This window comes from Parasteatoda tepidariorum, chromosome 9 (assembly GCF_043381705.1).
Source record: "Parasteatoda tepidariorum isolate YZ-2023 chromosome 9, CAS_Ptep_4.0, whole genome shotgun sequence".
Classification (NCBI taxonomy): domain Eukaryota; kingdom Metazoa; phylum Arthropoda; class Arachnida; order Araneae; family Theridiidae; genus Parasteatoda; species Parasteatoda tepidariorum.
This window is the reverse complement of record NC_092212.1, coordinates 18632880-18653488: the sequence shown is the minus strand read 5'-3', so window position 1 is coordinate 18653488 and position 20609 is coordinate 18632880. Positions and strand designations below refer to the sequence as shown.

At 29.8% G+C, this 20609-nt stretch overlaps 1 protein-coding gene across 1 annotated transcript; it reads right to left on the bottom strand.

The window, feature by feature from the left end:
* Positions 1 to 3559: 3559 nt before the first annotated feature.
* Positions 3560 to 19711, bottom strand: LOC107450529 (uncharacterized). Its single transcript, XM_016066345.3, has 5 exons — positions 19431 to 19711; positions 17264 to 17338; positions 12036 to 12246; positions 9622 to 10580; positions 3560 to 7041 (listed from the first exon to the last, which is right to left on the bottom strand). The coding sequence occupies exons 1-5, from the start codon at positions 19545 to 19547 to the stop codon at positions 6181 to 6183; spliced, it is 2223 nt and encodes a 740-aa protein (XP_015921831.1). The 5' UTR covers positions 19548 to 19711; the 3' UTR covers positions 3560 to 6180.
* Between the last annotated feature and the right edge of the window lie 898 nt (positions 19712 to 20609).

Genomic DNA, 20609 nt, shown 5'->3' with positions numbered 1-20609 from the left:
AAATTGAAGAGGCACGTTCACATCTCATTCGCACATACGTTGGTTTTGCATTCGCAATAGCGTCCCGCAGTGGACTGATCGTTAAGACACGGTTCCCAGCAGATCACCGAAGTCAAGCATCACTGGCTACGGTCAGTGTGCGGGTGGGTGACCACTTGGATCAGTCTGCGTAGGGACCGAGGGTGTGCGGTATTGGTCCTCGTTAAACTGTGCTACCGTAAAGTGCTCGACTTCGCGCGCAGGTCGTCGGGCTACCGAAGCGGGGGTGCCATCCCTTCCGCAGAGGATCAAAATTGTGATGGCATGTCTTCGGATCATCCTCCGGGATGTTTCCCAGACCGTCGCCAATAGCCCATTGTGCAGCTCTAGTGCGACGTAAAGTAACAACAACAAATAACAACAGCATTCGCAATAGCAACACTAGAATGCGTCATCTGGGGAGAGAACCGGATCCATGGTCATAACCCTACTCTCTTCCTCTTTTCAGTTGTAAAAGAATGTACTAGGATATTTTACCCTTTCTTAATATTTTTCGTATTTAACAGTCAAAAATAATTTTTAAAATTTCTGCGATGTTTTCTTTCAGAATTATGTTCACTTTTGTTTCCAGTTCCATATAGTTTATAAACTGCAAAGTTTTTAATCTTTGTAAAAAGTTTATTTGAAAATCAAATCAGAAAGTAACGAACTTCCTTCTCCTATTACTCTCCATGCGCCAATGGTAAAAGCATAAGAAGTGTTGCCATAGATAGAGAGTTTTGCTCTACGTCACATGTAGCCCATTTCGATCTCCAATAATAAATATGTCAGTGAAAATAATCTCTTATTAGAAAGCCGTTACACAGATCCTCTAAAAATAAAAACCTTTTGCTGTCACTATGAGTCAGAATAGACAGTTTAGAAGATCCAGAAATCACTTTGAATTCTTCAGAATTCAGGAGGAAAAAAAATATTTTGAATGAACAGCAATATTTCAACAGCAATATTCATGAAAAATACGAAAAATATTCGGTATAGAAAAGCTTATGCTATTGAAGTTCGTGATATCGAGGTTCGAAAAGATCCCTATATATTTAACAAACATAAATAAATGACATCGGGTCCTCTAATCTTTTCTCAAATGAAGAGAAACATCGTTTAGTTATGTTATATTCCCAAAAAAGAAGGGGGAAATTCAAATTTTTTGTTAAGCTTTCGTGAATTTTCAAATAAATTTTATATTCATAAAAAAAAGAAAATACAAACTTCTAAGCCTCACTGCATTAGACTTTTTTTTTAAATCTTTAGACACATGACCGCAAAAAAATTCATAATGCTAGTGCTACATATAAAAAAAAAGACATGCAGTAAGTTAACAACTAATGTTTATTTCAATAACATTCTATCAAAATTTCCTTACTTTATATTTACCGGCGTTATTTCTTTAACCCTCTCCAGCATGAATTTTTCATTTCAGTTATAGCAAATAATCAGATAAGTTACAAAACCATTTAATATCTCAGAACTATGGTGTCATAATTTATTTTTGAAAATGTTTGTCCGTTATGGTCGAAAACAGGTGTCCTCGAGACAGCATATGCTTTGGCGTAGTATATTTTTTCCAATATTAATCATGCAAAAACGGAATTTTCAACCTTTATTTATAAAGTATTAAAATATTATTCTAAGGTATATATAGATATTTATTTCTAAGGTAATAATACCAACCTTTCCAATGTTATATACTCTCCAAGATAAATTTCGTTTAAACGAAATATTAGATTTTCATTTTCTTCTTGAATTCTCAAGACTTCCGAAGAGTCTCTCTAAGAGAGTAGTACTCTTTTAACTATCTTCAATGGCCTGCCACTTGGTGTGGTTTCCAAGAGTTGATTAGTGTTTCCAAATAGAGACTACATGCAAATTACAACACAAATGCAAATCTTCTAAATAACACCACGAAGCAAAAAATATACATACATGTCCTAATATGAGGTTCATATGCACAAGGGGGTTACAAGCTGCCATACTGGCAGCTTTAGCAGCCATATAGCCTACCTTCACAAAACTCGCAGCTTCCCAGTTTCATAATGAAGCAAAACATCGTATTAAAAAACAACTAAGACTGTTTCTTTTTCATATTAAGTGGCTTTTAAATAATCGCAGTAATTTAACTCTTTATTACGAAAATAAATATCTACATCAAGGTGCGTAGCCAAATTATTTAACGAAAAATAAGCACCTTTTAAGCACTCCAAAAATATTTTTAATCACTTTAAAAAAATATCATAACTAGGCAGGGTTGGGAAGTTTTTGACAATTGACGGTTTTATTTTGTTTTAACCGTCATGAGAGAAAAAAAATCTGGCATTGTTTTTGACAATTGTCAAAAATCATGACGTTTTGAAACATGTAAAACGAATGGCGATTTCATGCGCCTCGGACTGACAATACGCCGAAATAGATTGGGGTTGAATTAATTGTGAAAACGTTGAATAGAACAATGTGAACTACGTCTAATTCGAAGGGAAAATCAACATAGTAAAGGAAAAATTTTATTTTGAAAAAGGGTAAATTAAGCACTTTTTAAAAGCACCAATGAAAAAAGCACTTTCAAGGGCTTTTAAAAAACGAAAATAAGTACCTTTAAGCACTTTTCTAAAACGCTACGCACCCTGCTACATTGAATAAAATAATCTAATAAATTCTCTACCTTTTTCTCCCAGGTTGTTTCATCTTCAGAAGCGGTAATTATCTAAAAATTGCAAAACAGCTATGAAAAAAAAAATTAAAAATAGAGTATTGAGAAGCACCATGGCTAGAGAGAAACAGCAATATTTTTATAACATAGATCTACTTTCATGTTAAATGTCATATCTGTGAATGTTGTTTGCTAAAACATCGTCACAAATTTTTAGTTTTATTATTAGTAGATGATAATTCACTAAATTTTTGGTTTACTGTTGAATGTAAGAAAACTATTTGTCATACCCAGTTTAATAACCTGCAATTTTTGCTAAAATTATTTGATTTAAAAAAAAAAAAAATACATAGTTTGCTTTAAATAAGTACATACTTGTAATACATAGAAGTATAGTGACCAGGGATATAACAATAAAATTTAAATCCTCTGAATGTTTACTTGTAATTTTTCATTTTTTTACTTACGGTTCTTTAAAACGAAACACGTTTATCTTAGAAACATAGTTAAACATAGAAACATAGTTAAATTAATTAAATAGAGAAAACATTATTGCTAGTTTTAAATTGCATTCAATTATCAAAAAAAAAAAAAAAAAAAAAAAAAAAAAAAAAAAAAAAAAAAANGTCACGTAGTTGTATTTAAATTAGCAAAAAGGAGTAATTTAATAAGTAGAATTTTTTTTAAATATTCATATTTAAATTCAAAAATGCTTATTATAATTGATCAAAGTACAAAATACATAATTTTAAATTCAATAACTATATAAAAATCATGCCACTATCTTTCGCTCATCAAAATTCGAGTAGAAGAAAAGTAATAAAAGTATTTATATGTGTTCTAAATAATAACGATAAAGACAATAAATAAAGTCAGGACTTTTCAGTGACATTATCTTTAATTATAAATTGTAACTTACACAGAAATATAAAAATATAATCACAAAAATACTTATTGTCTAAATATTCATTACACTTATGAACAAACAATAAATCAGAGATAAGTAGCAACTTCCATTTTAATCTTAAATAAAAAATAACTTATCTAATTATATAACTAATATTGAACATAAAAATGAAACTTGAAAAAATATAAATTGAAAAAAGTTTATGAATTGAGAATAATGAATTTTTTTCAAATAAAGGGAACAAATATTTGTCATTGTTTAATAAAATTTTAGCCTATCTTTCTTGATTGTTCAATAAGAAGATTATTAGACTTATAGTCAAGAATGTTAAAGCATTTGTCTACTTAAAAATGTGCAAGGAAACAAATAACAATTATTTAAAATGTTGACACATAATAAGCTTCATATTTAAGTATAAAAACAAGTGGATCATTATTGAAGGAAGCATAGATTTAAAATTCACAATTTTTGTAGTTAGAAAATCTGGTTTATTCCTTTTTTCCTTAAATGTTAATTTAGTTAGAGATTAAATTTAAAATTTTATTACCTGTGTAATTAATGTAGAATTGTCAAAAAAATATTTTTAAAATCTTAATCTCAGATTGACAAGCATAAAAATTCTCAATATATAGGTCAGAAAACATGAAATTTGAAAAAAAGTTATAATTATCTTGGAATATTAAATCAGACAGTTTAAAACAATGAGAAAGATATGTCTTCAGTAAGATATGTCTTCATAATAATGTCAATAAGATATGTCGTCATAAAAATAAATAACACAAATATGAATGATCTAGATAGCAAAACTGATCAAAGAAGCTAAAACTTCAATTTTCAGGATAAATTCAAAAGAGTTTTAAATTAAACAGCAAAATTGTATTACATTCACTCAGGTAAATCAAAGCTTAAAGATGAGTAATTTTTAATTATTCTATTTTTCCTGTCTAAAAAATTGATTATAAACTATTACTTAAAATTTGATGACAATTATTTTGATATCCCTCATCTTGTTAATGAGGAATAGGATAGCAATTGCCAATAATTGATTGGTTTATTCAATTTTGAGAGGGAAGTAAGAGCTTAAAACTAAAAAGAGAAGGCAGTATTTTATTATCACAGTTTTCTTCTTTTGTTTGTAATGCTCTAGACATTGAGTAATGACATAAGAATCACCAATAACACATTGGTTCGTTCAATAGTTTTCAAATCAATTGAAAATATTTTGTAATCCCATTTTGAACACAGATTTAGAATGACAATAACAATCAAACAGTAAATACAATTCAGCATGCATTCCAAATAGCAATAGTACTTCTTTAATCATAAAAAAAAAAGCAATAAGGAGAGTGACACCCCCCAATAAGAAGTTAAACTCCTCAATTTTTGAATGAAATTATTTACTTAAGACGTAAAAGATACATTATAGAAGGATATTTTTTTTATAATAAAAATACACATATTTTCCATAGATCAAAAATATGAAAAGTCTCTTTATTCATTTGCTTTAAATAACTGCTTGATTGTTTATTAACACACTATCTGGTATCATATACAAGTATATCAAAGAAACATTTATATATATACACTATAAACTACTTGCAGTGCAATGCTGAGGCTAGCTAAATTCTAGATTTATCATAGCCAACCACAAAATAAAAATCTATATAAAGTAACCAAAACTGGCCTTAATTTCTAAATAAAACCTAAGGTACTACTCATGCAAATGAAATACACAACTAAAAACATATTAGAATACACTTTTTAACGAAAACAAGGATTAAACAACACTTTTTGTACTTCAAATTATTAAAAAAAAATTTCGTACGTTTGACCTCTTTATAAATTGATACATGAATATTTTATTTCACAAGTAATCAATTTTTGTTTAGAGACTAGTCTCATTTAGGGAACTTTTTTTACAAAAATCAGGGAATTAATTTACAGACCGGTAACATAAGTTGGTTTATTGTAAAATATCAATGCATTACAAGCAATGAGATACATATGAATAACTCTTTCATTTTAGTCCTTGCAAAAACTATTTTTAATATATTACATACAATTAATTTTGCATTTTCTCATATATTTTTTTACATGTAAATTTTTTTTTATTTTTAAAGCAATGCTTTAAATTACGCTCATGAAAAATTATTTGTGGGAGTGGCTTGAAGCATCTTAATTTGAGAGCAAATGTATCATATTTAAAGAGAACAATCTGATATATTTTTACATTTAAAATTTTTTGAAGACTTCATATTTTAATTTTAGAAGTTTTTATATTTGATTTTTTTCAGCAGTCAACTCATACAGGCAACAAGCCGAAATCTGCTATCTCATAATTAAAAATAGGGGGAGCTGACTTATCTGCTTGGATATAGGGTATACAAATAAAATTATTTCGTAATATGTTCAGGAAATGTTTTTATCCCTCTTCAAAAAAAAAAAAACTTTTTTTGTGATATTTTTGGCAATATATATACAGTTTCAGAAGTTTAGGAAGTTTTCTTGATAAACAGCAAGTGAAGGCACTTATGATACATTTTTTAAAGTATTATGAATTATGAAAAATGATGGGGAGAAAAACATTACATTTCTACTTTTGCCAATTGTAACATAATAAACCATCTTTTTGAACATCCAAATGTTTGAGTTTCGATAAGCAAAGGGTAGCACTGATAAGTTTACGTTGACTCTTTATTAAACCCTGTAAACCGTCTTTGTCAAAAGAAATAATTTCATGATGAGGATATGTTACTTTACTATCCATTGAGATCGAAGTAGGAACGCCAGAGGACTGATTAGAGTGAATTGCTGAACTGCATCTTTTATCATTTCTTCTCAAATTGTTAAGAATAACAATGTCTTTTTCTCCAAACTTGGGCTTCTGCTTCAACGACTTTGAAATGGATAGCAGTTCCTTGTAATTATCTGAGTATTTTCTCTGACAAAAATGCTTTCCAATATGCACCACATCACTAGGTTTATAACGATTTCTACCATAACTTTTGCAACACCGATGTCTAAGATTGTTTTCTGATCTCATTCGGTGAGTTTTCCATTTTTCTTTTTCTATTGCTCTTAGTTCTTTTGAAAGTGCATTTGTTATCCTATTTCCTTCGGTGTTATTTTGAGAGCAAAGTTTTAAAGAGTCTGGCCAATTTTTTTTCAGAACACAATTAGCATCTTTGTTAGTTGGATGGTTTATTTTTATTACTTCATTTAGCTCAGAATATTTCTTTTCTGCTAAGTCTTCATTCTCCAGCTTTTTAAACACACTAAACAATGGTTTCTCTTTAACACAAGAAAATATTTTAGAGCTTGAAGCTTTTTGCGCAGTGAGCTTATCGTTTGCATTGATGGGAATAAGAGGTATGGCTGGAAGCTCATCCTCACTGCTTTGTTCATTTAAAGATTTAGTTTGTAACTGAGACTGATCTTCAGATTTTTCTATGGCCTAAAACAATAAGAATATTAGAAAACAATACAGGAAAGAAAAACATATATTTTAAAATTAGTTGTTGTTAATTTACGTCGCACTAGAGCTGCACAATGGGCTATTGGCGATGGTCTGGGAAACATCCCGGAGGATGATCCGAAGACATACCATCACAATTTTGATCCTCTGCGGAGGGGGTGGCACCCCTGCTTCGGTAGCCCAACGACCTGCGCACGAAGTTGAGCACTTTACGGTTGCACAGTTTAACGAGGACCAATACCGCACACCCTCGGTCCCTACGCAGACTAATCCAAGTGGTCACCCACCCGCACACTGAATGTAGCCAGTGATGCTTGACTTCGGTGATCTGCTGGGACCGGAGTCTTAACGATCAGTCCACTGCGGAACTTTTCATTTATCTTGTTATTATGTTTCTTAATTATTAAAATTTAAATATGGTTATTAATATTTTAAAATAAAAAGGATACATAAATTTATTATGCTTATAGAAACTTTAAAAAAAAAGTGAAATCAAGAATTCATGTGAGCAGTAACAAATCAATATGATTGTAAAAATTGATTATATAGTTTATGTCTTACTTATTTTATATTTTTATAAATATTGAAAACATTTTAATTTATGAGAATTATGTTTCACTGCAGATTTAGATTTATTTACAATCCATATTTGATAACATTAAAAATAATATCTATCAGGACTTGCCAAATTTCTGGTATCGAAAAGAGGTTTTTTTTTTTTTTATGAATGAAAACTGAAAATAAAATAGATATATAAATGAAATAATTAAAAAATACTGAGGCTTTTCTTAGTAAGGGGGATTTTTTTAAGCAGAGCTTTCCATGAAGATATGAAATGTTTCCTTAGCTAAAGAAATTAAAAAAGCAGAAAAAGAATCATGACTGAACTCAAGTCTACTTGCATGATGGAACACTCATAGAACAATTTGATGCATCCTCTGTGAAATTAGTACAAGAGAGAGGTTAATGCGACAAAAATGAAAATATTTTCTTCAGAAATGTCTTTCAGATATTCAATATCTTTGCTAATAAAAAAAAACATCACATTTGAGGAAAAAAGTCGCTTTAAATTGAAAAAAGTTTGCGCCCGTCTTATATCCTAATGACTTATTTCTTTCCATGGAAAAATCATGGAACTTATAATATATTCAAGACTATTGCCTCCAGAAAAAAAAGACTACAACTTTTTTGCACTGAGAAATTAAACTAGTTTTTATTTATTCATTTAAAAAATATTAACAAAATGGCGGTCAAGTAAACTCTAGATATCAATTTCTCACACAAAAAGTTTATTCTAGATAAAGTTTCAGAAAAAAAAATTGGTTAATCTTTGATCCACTCTTAAAAAAATCAATTTAGTACCAAAGAAACTATGGATGGTGTTTTCTACACTAGGGTAAGCTGCAAGCTCGGTACCGCCTAAATTGGCTGAATGTTTGGCCCAATATTCTGCAAAATATTTTTCAACAAAGTTTACATCTTTTTTTTTTTTTGCAATTTGAATAGATTTACTAGAGTAATTGAAGATTTAGAAAGTTTTTTTCTTCTCTCCATTGTTTCGTTTTTATTACAGCATTTTATAGAAGCTTTTCCATTAGACTTTATTCTTTTATTGTCACTTTTTCCTGTACGGTAAGAACCGGAAACATAAAAAACTGTGATTTTTAACGTTAGAGTAATATTTTAAGAAAATTTTTTTTACTGTTTTTTTGCTATTTATTAACTTTTCTTTTTATCAGTGCTTTTATTATAATGCAGCATCTTTTTAAGATTATTTCTAATGTGCATTATTTTCTTATAGTCACTTTTAAAAAAAAACACACACACAAACTGAAGTATGTTAAACTTTTTTGTTTAAAAACTAAGAACTGTTTTGACTTCAATCTAGCTTCATATTTTTCAAAATTTTTTGTTGTTATTATGGAAATTTTAAAAATAACACAGCAATTAAGATAGTTTCTAATAGATCTTTGACCCATACCAATTTTGATTAATGACTAAACTTATTTATGTATAATGAAAAATGTTTTTCAATAATTAAAAAAAAAAGTTGCTATTCGGCTGTTAAACATTCGATATTCAGCCGATTTTTACTGAATAATCGGTAATTGACCAAATCTCTATTCGTTATATTCCTAAATATAACTAATTGTAATTAAAAACTAATGGCCAATGAAAACTTTTTTCCAGCAAAAATATACCACATGCACATTTTATTATTATTTTTAAATATAAATTATTATGAATATTTAGTAATATTCTGAAAGTTGATTTATTTCACTCTTGTTTTGTAAAAATTGTTCTCTCTATTTAAAAATGAAACATTTAATGTTTACCATATTATGAGAAATGTCTAACATTATTAATATTAATAGTTTTTTGAAAAGGTGGCTTCATGTATTACATTGTAGCCACTGGTAAAAATGCAACAACTGGCCAGAAGCGAAATTTCCTAATTTCACCCTATAGTTATCAATAGATAAGGCTTCAAAATACTAAGTTAAACAATGCATTTAATTAGAATAATTATGATTGTAATAAAATAAAATGAAATGTTACCATAGGTATACTGGGAGCTTTTACTACTGTAGCAATAACAGAAATTTCATCTTCATCAACAGCCTGAGTTTTTGAAACATAAGAACTTGAGATAGTATGTTTTTCATTCAAACTAAAAGGAACTGTATGATTTGTGGCAACATCCGCATTTTCAACTGTACCGATTGTTTCACTATCATCATCTTTCAAGCTACATGAAGCAGCGATGATACAAACATTAGGATTCATTACGTCATTGACTTCATAATTTTGAGATTCAGAAGGAATTGAAATTGCTTCTGGTACAGTCGTAACTACTGTGCAATTTCCAGAAAATGACTTCTCCAAACCAATATTACTATTTTCGTCTGAAGTTGAAGTAGCATTAGATTTAGGAGAAGCAGCAATAAGATTATTTGACTCTTTATAATTGGGAGAATATTCTACAGGAGATTTTTCTTGTCTATCATATCTGGAACATCCTTGAGAAGTGTCAGTTGAATCACCAAAATCATCGTAAAAAATTCTTCCATAATCTCTTGGTCTTAAAGTTTTAATTCTGGTGGAATTTTTCGAATGATTTTGCCCTTTAATTGTATAAGTACTTGCATTGGTACTAGTCATGGATTGTGAATCATCAGAAGACTCAGACCATTCTAACATATCTTTGGTTTTTACATGGTGTCGAGGTCTTAAACTGCGTAATTTGGTCATATTCTGATTCAAAACTGTTCTTTTAGTTTTTTTCCTTGGAGAAGATTTTGTTCTGCGAACATACCTTCTTTTAATAGAAGGCGGCTCATCACTTGATGATATCTCTTTCCCCCCAGTCTGTGTTTTTGGTTTTGAGCAATTTGTATTGATTTTACTATTATTTGATTGATTATTTGTTTGGCCAGTTTCTGATGATGAGCTTTCTGAAGATGTTATTAAGCCTATATTTCTTTTGTTCCCTTTCTTGGTGATGCCTTGTTTAGATTCTGCGGTGAAATAAAAGAAATTAAATAACAATAGTAAAGTTATAAAATATAAAATAACTACCAAACTTTGAATTTCAAAATAACTATAAAGATAAATATTGCAATAAAATGTACTTGACATCTTTTGTTTTTATCTGTCAAAGTTAAAACTATTTAAATTTGCATATTTCAGCTAACGTATTTTATTTTTTAATTATTAAAATTTTTGTTTTTACAGTACATGCCTTCAAGAAATATATTTCAAGATAATATAAATAGTACACTATTATTATAAACTGAATCAACACAACAGCCTCAAATTATAGTTTTGTTTGGAAGACAACAAAAATTATAACACTAGAAAGGTCATTATTAAAAAAAAAGGGGGCAGCAGCACATAAAAAGTTTTTTTTTCAGTGCTTTTATTAAGAGATAGACTCATAAAAATAATTTAAAAATAAAAACATTTTTCAATTTTTATTTCAATATTCAAAAGTACATAAAAAATAATTATTTTTTCTAAGACATAGGAAAGGTTTAATAATTAAAAACTGGCTTTGAAAGCTAAATATTCAAACATTACTATTTCACTTAATTTTAGAAGAGTTATCATGAAACTGCATTTACAATTAGATAATTCCAGATGAAACTCTTTTATTATTAAGAGATAGAAAAATTAATAAATTTTAGAAGTGTCTATCTTCACTTATAAACAAAGATCAAAGGGAAATAATGGTTTACAACAATTTCTCACAAAACAGATAATTGGATTGCCATTTGCACTTAGAGGAATATTAAGTGTTGCATTTTGAGGATTACTAAGCTTTGACAAACCAATATAGTAAAAAACAGGTTTTCTGCAAAAGTTATTACATAGTGAGTTAAAAGTTATACATGCAAGGAAAAAGCGGTACCTGTCCGCCTCAAAATAATTTTTTTTAAAAAGCCGCTTTCATGGATATAAACTTCTTTTTCACTTTGACCTTTAAATATGCACGCATATAATTTCAAAAGATTTTTTAAAAAAAATATGAATCTTTTGCTGCAATGTGTTGAATGGAACATAGAACGGAATATAAAATATTTTATAAGCTTAAAATAATAGATGTATCTGAAGCTTACTTAATTAAAAAAAAAACAATTATTTTGTTGTAATGTGTTGAATGGAACAAAGAACCGAATATAAAATATTTTATTAGCTTAAAATAATAGGTGTATCTGAAACTTAATTTAAAAAAAAAAAAAAAAAAAAAAAAAAAAAAAAAAAACGAATCTTTTGTTGCATTGTGTTGAATGGAACAAAGAATGGAATATAAAATATTTTATTAGCTTAAAATAATAGGTGTATTTAAAACTTACTTCATTAAAAAAAAATAAAAAAAATATGTATCTTTTGTTGCAATGTGTTGAATGGAACAAAGAATGGAATATAAAACATTTTATTAGATTAAAATAATAGGTGTATCTGAAACTTACTTAATTTTTCTGCAACTGCTACACAAACTGAACAACTCCAATTTCCTTCAGGAACCTCTGATAGCGGTGGTGTCAAACAAACTAAATGATATGCAAGATCGCAGCAATCACATAGTATTAGAGTATCATTTTCTTTAACTTTATTACAAAGTTCACAAACGCTACTAACATCATACAAAACGCGAGTCCTTTTTCTCTTTTTCGGTTTTATCTATATGGGAAACAAAAAATTAAAAATATTATGTATATCAAACAGATACAGCAAATTATGTAAATTTAAATGTATATGAAACAAATTTAAATTACAGTGAATAATTCTAGTAATGCCTTCCAAAGGGAATTCCTGTACCTCTCTATTTCTATTATATAGCAAGGTTTGAAAAAAAAATCATAAATTATTTTTATTTGTATTCAGATTTTTATTTTTTTTAAATTTAAATTAGATTTATATCAGATGACTAGTAGCTTTATAATAACATTTAATTTTTTACACATAAATTTCAACAATTTAAATGTAAAGCAATAAAAACAAAAGAGTAAATTTTAAAAAAACTATTCAGATGTAATGTTCAATGTTAAACGCAGTTGAAATATTTAGGTGAAATTTTAAATAAGGTCTTAAACGATATTTCTTTCAAATTTGCATCTTTCGCATCAAATTTCTAACTGCTAAAATATCACATTATAAAATTAATTATATGGAAAAATGAATTATTGTTATAAGAATACATACACATTTATCACAAGTTTAAGACACGCATATTCAGTAAGAAAATAAGAATGAAATAACTAGAAAGGATACTTTCCACAACATAAAATATTTTTTGAGAACAGTAGGAAAGTTGTTACTTATGTTTTAGTTATATTAATCATAAGTAATTAAATATTTCAGATAATACTATATTTAACATTTTCTAATAATAATCAAGATATGGATTTTATGTAAAAAAAATTATTTTCTGGCTTATTTATTTCCAAATTTACTTCTGATTTTAATTTTGGGTGTATTAAACTATGTACAGAAAATAATAAAAAAACCTCTCACATCGGCAGAAGTAAGCAACTGGACAATAGAGAATTTTTGAAAAATGTTTGCAATGAAATGCTAAGTAGCTACTTAGATTTCAGGTATACAAATTTCCTTTAATCCTATATCAAAAAAAATTGCTAAATTTAAAGAAAGATATGCTGGTATCTACAGTATTCAATATAAAGTTTTATAAAAATTATAGACACTTATTACACTGATGGACAAAATTAAGAGATGGAAGACATTTTCCCAAATATCTCAAAAAATACTGAATATAAATAAATGAAATTCGGTATGGATGTAGCTTATATTTCATGATAATAAAGTATGCATAACAAAAAGTGAAAGTGCCATTCACTGGCAAGACCTATTGCCAATAAATCCAATGTTGTCTGTGTGTTGCCTCTAGTATGGTCACCCCTGACAGACAGCATGCACAACGAGTATGCATGCTGTTAATAAGGGAGTTAAGGAGGACTTGTGGAAGATCCTCCCATTCTTACACCAGAGTAATTTTTAACTCCAGAATGGTTCTGGGGGGAGGTTGGCGCATCGCAATAGCTCTCCCTAGCATGTTCAATAGGATTCACGTCAGGGGATTTGGCTGACCAATTCATTCGTTGAATATCCTCGCTTTCCAGATCTCATCAACCATGAGAGCCCCATGTGGCCGCACATTGTCGTCCATAAAAATGAACCCAGGGCCAACAGCACCCCTGAAAAGACGCACATAGGGCTCTAAGACCTCTTGCCTGTACCTCTGGGTATTCACGGAAGGAGCGGTGTGCGGGCATCTTGCATGATCCCTGTGCAAACCACGAGTCCTCCACCAGCATAATGGTCCCTTTCGATAATGTTGCTGGGATGGTATCGGGCTCCCTCCATGTCAATAACCGTCAAGAATCAGGTTGTAGACTGAATCTGGACTCATCGGTGAAGAGAACATTAGCTGGTCGTCTGCATAATGTCCCACTAGTTTTAAATTGACTCCACAAATTGGAAATGACGCTTGGTGTTATATCCAATTCCCTAGCAATCTGAACTTGGGACTGGCCTGCCTCAAGTCTACCCACAATTTTCCACCTCATACCTTCGTTTAAACGATGATGTTCACTCATTTCACCTAAAAACCAGCAAGATACAACAAGATTATTCAAAAAATACACTAAAATCTGCAACTGTGTTGAAGAGTGGAATGAGATGAACAGCTCAATGCGGACTTTTATACCTCCTGCTGGCTTAGCAACGCCCACAAGAATAAGTAAACTTATCTCAGGGCCAATAGCGCTACAGTGACCATATATGCAATCAACTGCCCAGGTTTTGTGCGATATTTTTTAGAGAAATGTGCGAAAATGCTTTCCATCTCTTATTTTTGTCCACCAGTGTAGTTTTATTAACACTTTTAAATAAACCAGTGATTTTCAAACAAATGGCAAAATTAGGCAGGGACGAAAAGGTTATTTTATCTATGCCTGATCAAAAACTTTCTTTGTTTTCATATTTATGATGAAATCCGAATCGATCTGGTAGCAGCATAGAAAAAAAGATAAAATATATATTTAAAAATGTTAAATATAATAGAAATATTTGAGTAAAATTAACTATTACCTAGTCTTAAATTTTTCTTTCAAATTTGCCCTAAATAATAAAATTTCTTTCAAATAATTAAACACTAAAACTGTTTAAACATCATATTATAAAATTAACCCTTTATAGGGCCATTTTTTCTAATGATATTGTGTTAAAAATATTTTAGGATAGAGATTGATTTTTTTAAAAAAAAAATCGTTTAGCTTATTACCTAAAATATTATTGCCTATTTAATTAAGAGCACTTTTTCTTTGTAGGAAGAAGGTTAGGATTTTCGAAATTATATTTATTATAAAGTTGAACTTTAGAACTTATGAACTACCAAATTAATAAATTCTGTGTTTATAATTATAAACTCGATGGGAAATGAACAAATGAGTTAAACATATAATGCCCAAGAGAAAATAGCTCTTCAGTGTGTACCTTGTTTCTGAACAGCGCAGCATGTTAGCTTTGTTTATTCCCACATTTGTGTAAACAAAACCCTTCACCCTTTTTTTTTTTCTTAACTTTCTGAAGTTGTAGCAGATGGCCATATAAATCACAAGAACGAAAATAGTTTGTCAGCAATGTTTAAAAATTAATGAATTTCGTAGGAAGTATACTAACATGAGGCAACTTCCCAGATAAAATTGAATTCCCTGAGATTTTCAGAGTCAAGTTTAAATTTTTTCAAATTTTAATGATTTATAAATTTTAATGATTAAATTCACACACATAATATGAATTAAAAATTAATGATGAATGCAGAAAATGGTTTCAGAACTGAAACTGTTTAATTCTAGTATTTTAATTTGTTAAGTTTTTTCACATTTAAAATTGTCATGATGTTAAACAAAATTGAATAAACCAGCAAAATATTTGCCTATACTAAAAATTATAATTCTTATTTATTAAATTCGTCATTAATTTTTTATAACAAGTTCAAGATGATTCTAAAAATGTTTATAACTAAATCTTGTTTTAAAAAATTTAAATAACATTATTACTTCCTATACAATCAATTTTACACATTAACCCTTTCGAGCCGACTGTCACATATATGTGACAGCAAGAAACGTGCTCACTTCCCGGCCGACACACCCGCGTGTCAGAGAGTTTTCTCGTTCACCCCCGACCGTCACTTATTTGTGCCAGCGTTTCGGAACGTTTTAAAAAATGAAATTTCTTCCAAAAGATGGCATTGTATGTCCATATGGTTTCAGATACATGTAGATTTGACCTTCTACTCAAGATGAAAGTACATTCACGTGGTTTTTAGGGGAAGGAGTAGAGGGGGGGAATGTTTTATGAGGGCTCTTTAAATTAGCATGTGATATTTATTTACAGTAAGTAAGGGAGTTTTTTTTATCTCTAGCTACTTTCGATTTTCGGATAAGTTTTTAGTGGATAATTAGATCTTGTAGGCTTGAATTTTTTTTCTTTTTACCGTTAGAATGTCGAAGCGTCGAAAATTTTTAACTGAGCTGGAAATAGAGGAAATTATGCAAAATATTTAAACTTATTAATATTTATATTACATTTAAACAAGAAATAACTTAAGTAAATAAAGTATCCATAGAAATATATATAAAGCATATGTCACTTAAATACTCTACAGAACAATAAACAACGCGCTGATATTTCGGTAATTTCATGGAATTAGGCTTAACATCAAAAAACCCTCCGGCCCTGGGGAGACACACGCTAGAGAGACTGCCGGCCTCAGCGGTAAGCGCGCTTTCGCGCTTTGCGTCGCGAAAGGGTTAAACAAATTCTTAGAGTTGCACTTTTACTAATCTGATTAAAAAAAAAAATATGCTATAGCATGGAAATTAGAATTTTGGTTGAAAAAAGAGGTTTCAAAAAATTTCTTTTTGTTGAGATATGTGGAATTCCGTGAGTTTTAAGAACCGGAAGGGTGAGATGGAAACTCGTAATAAAATACAACTCTAAGCTATTTTAAAGTATTAATTCTCAACTTCTTTTTCCAGCTATCAATATGTATGTTCATAATTATTAAATCTATTCATATGCAAGATCAAGAATATCACATAAGAAAAAAATTATATTTCAACCATAAAATTTTTATATAAGACTGATTAAATACCTGCAACAAGAAAAAGCAACAATGTAATTTAATACTCAGATAATTCAAAATTCCTCCTGATTCTCACAAAGAAAAAGGACTTTTGTTTACCTATATGATATGGTTAAAGTAACAAATTTGGCAATTATTAATAATAACCAAGTTTTTTGTTAAATTAAATTAATTATGTACATTTACCCTATCAACTAGTTAAATGATTGATAATGAAGTTTAGCCAGAGTGATTAATTTATCATGATTTCTTGAAACTTGAACTCCAACATAATTTTTGAATGTCTATGTGCTGTGATAATAAATTTGGTATTGCAAAGACTAGAGTTTAAAAAAAATATGGGATTACATGAAATACAAAATATTACTAGTGTTTCAATTTGAAATAATGGATTCAAATTTTCATATATATACATATATTATATCGATCAATGAATAATAGTTTTTGAAATTTTGAGTACACACAAGTACTAATTTAATAAAAAAGCATAAAATAAGAAATAGCTCAAGGATTTGAAAACAATACCGGTATTAGTGCAGAAGTATTCAAGTTCAAAATCTTTTTGAATCTTTTTCTATCAATTGGGCACCAACTTTCAAGCTGAAAAAAAAAGATCATGTTAATTAAAATTAAAAATTTATTACACGTTTATAAACAAAATACAATTCTTAGTAATCAAATGTGGGTTAACTTCGTCTTTATCATAATTTAATTATAATAATATATTTATTATAATGATATATTATTATTATATTATATAATATTCTTTATTATTTAATTACAATAATTTTTAAATCAGTTTTAGGAGCTAATAAAAAGTTTAATGTTTACAAACTATCTGCAAACTATGATCAACTTCTATAATATATTACAGTGTTTCCTCGCCACTTTGGGCTTCATGTTTTGTGGCTTCAGTGCTTCGCAGGTATTTCCAAAATATTGATCAAAAAATTTAAAAAATACAACCATGTCGGCAGCAACCTTGCGGAAAGGAGTGTTGCTTCATGTTGATGCGCAAGAGAGAAGGATCCCTGCATGTCAAACAAAGAGATGAGTTTACACAGAGTACATATACCACAGGCTCGCATAAAGGTGCGTGATTGGTTGATTAATGTTTATTACTGTATAAGGTTTTGTAATTAACCTCATTAATTAACACTGTCCCGTTTAAGTAAACATGTATATTGTTGTAATTTTAGTCTTAAATGTGCAAAGTATAAATACTGTTTACCAGGGGTCGAAAAACCACCCGTCTTCGACTGTCAAAAATTCCCAGCGTACAACGAATTTCTCGAATCCTACCTAGTATTTCTTTTATTACTGTATAATGTAATCCTAGTATTTGTAATCCTACTAACTACTAATTCATTGTGCAATTTATATAAATGTTTGTAATAAATAAGAGAAAATTATATTTTTATTTATTTAGAAGCTACAAATTAGTTTCAAAAGAGGACGGGTACATTGTTGGACAAGCCGTCCTCAGGGATGGGTAAAATTTCTGAGTTTTTTCGAGCCCTGCTGTTTACATATTTAAAATATTCGTGTACCCGCATACATGAAAATTCCTAGCGGTAAATCCTACTTCGCGGTTTTTCAGCTTTCGAGGAAGGTTCTGGTCCCCATTAACCGCCAAAAACGAGGGATTACTGTAGTTTAAGCTGCTGATTAAATTCTTCAAATATCATTAAAAACTGACTAAAACTATTAATTTTAGTTCTAACTGATAGAGGGACATCGAAAATATAAATCTACATAGAAATTTAAATTTTTTATTTATTATGAAATGTTTTTTGAGGTCAGATAAAGTGGGTATAACGGTTAGGCTTCACTATGCATTATAAAGTAGGAATATTTTCTTACTTCCGTGTTAGCTTTAGTAAGTATCTAATGCTCTATGGAGATTTCCGTATCGTGATCTGTGGCAGAATAATCGCCACGTCTTGGCAATTTCCAGGCAGTGGCTTGTGAGAAACTGAACAAAAAAAAAACAGAAAGGGACTAACTCGAAATGTATAATTCCTACCCACCCCCAGGGCAAACATCTACATGTTTGTTTTTTTTTTAAATTGCAAGTTTAAAATCTATTTGACACCTTGGCGATTGTAGTTGGCGCGACAGATCACGATATGAAAATATCCCCAGGAAAATAGCAATATAAACAACATATTGTACAATTGAAAAATTGCCAAAACCACATAATGGTACAACTCAATGAGCATATATATATAGAAGAGTTTTCACATAAGTTTCTGCCAACATATAACAGTTTTTACATGGGAAACAAAACAATTTCCTTAAAACAATTAAATTTAATAAAAAATACAAGTTTGTTATAAATATTAACACTTTATATTACCACTACAGATATTAATTTTTACACTCTCATTTATATTCCTAAAACTATTAAACTTTGTTGGCTTTTTCAAGAAATTTTGTCGAGTTTTAAATTACACATGGACAGGTAGAGTTTTACATGACACATTAGTAATATTTACACTCGATTTTTAATGAAATATATACTAGTTTCAGAACTTGTTTTGAGAGTGGGCATATCAACATGTTCTTTTGAATGCATTATTGCATAAAACATGTTCCTTTAAATGCATTATTGCAAGAAGACAATCAAGCAAAATCAATAAGTTATGCTAAATGTAATTTAAAAAAGAAAATGACACTAAAATTCTATTACTTTCCCCCATTTTTGAAGGCAATCAAAGCAAAACACATGATCGCACACATCAGGTCTAGCTGTTTCTTTACCATCGAAAGATTCATAACAAATAGAACATGAATTTGTTAGCTCCATTTTAATTTTAATACAAAATTATAATAAAGAATGTCGAAAATTTATAAGAAAAATAGTGATTTCCGTGGTTTCTATTCAAACCATGTCGATGGGTATGTTTGTAATTTTGAGCGGCCTATTTCTGTTTATCAAAGTACTTGCCATAGACGTTTTAAGGACCGTTCTAGCTGAATGCAATTCTCATAATCAAGTAAATGTAAAGCGCCAACAGGTTTTTAAACCATGATTTGAAAAGAAATCAAAGGAGTATTCTGGAAAAAATGTTATGATTCGAGTTTCTTCTATGAGATAAGGAGTTAGCTTTAGTACTCAGTTAGTTAGTTTAGTAGGTTTTTGGCAAGTTCTTAGAATGTCTATAGTTTTCAGAACTAGACGTTTCCTCCGAGTTATGCGTCCTGCAGTGGATTGATCGTTAAAACACGGTTCTCAGCAGATCACCGAAGTCAAGCATCACTGGCTGCTGTCAGTGTGCGGGTGGGTGATCACTTGGATCAGCCTGCGTAGGGGCCGAGGGTGTGCGGTACTGGTCCTCGTTAAACTGTTCTACCGTAAAGTGCTCGACTTCACGTGCAGGTCGTCGGGCTACCGAAGCGGGGATGCCATCCCNGGCATGTCTTTGGATCCTAATCGGGGATGTTTCCCAGACCGTCGCCAATAGCAAATTGTGCAGCTCTAGTGCGACGTAAATAAACAATAACAACCTCCGAGTTATGCAGTGCAAATAGAAATTTAGTTGAATGCCGTTAAATGCTTAAATATGCAATTAGTGAAAAATAGAAAGAGGAAATATTGGATTTTTATCATAACTAATCATAAAGGTCAATTTTTTGGCGACCTTTTTAAATAGGTCGCCAAGGGATTGGAGGAAAAAGGGAAACCATGACGAGGAGAGAAAAGGCGCTCTCTAAGAGGAGAGAACCAAAAAAGAACGGTGTTACCGGCGTGATATCAGGAACGAGGAGGAAATTGAAAAAAAATCGCATGCAAAATGTAAACATAGTTCAAGAGTGAAAAATCATGGTTTTTAAGAAACAAGGTTAACGAAATAGAAAATCAAAGATA

What these genes read in the sequence shown, in the direction of transcription:
- LOC107450529 (XM_016066345.3), bottom strand. Translation starts at nt 19,547, where the DNA reads ATGGAGCTAACAAATTCATGTTCTATTTGTTATGAATCTTTCGATGGT. An exon ending in AGCAGTTGCAGAAAAATTAA is followed by an intron (nt 10,581 to 12,035) that starts GTAAGTTTCAGA and finishes ATTTCACCGCAG; the next exon opens with AATCTAAACAAGGCATCACC. An exon ending in AAGCTCCCAGTATACCTATG is followed by an intron (nt 7,042 to 9,621) that starts GTAACATTTCAT and finishes TTATTGTTTTAG; the next exon opens with GCCATAGAAAAATCTGAAGA.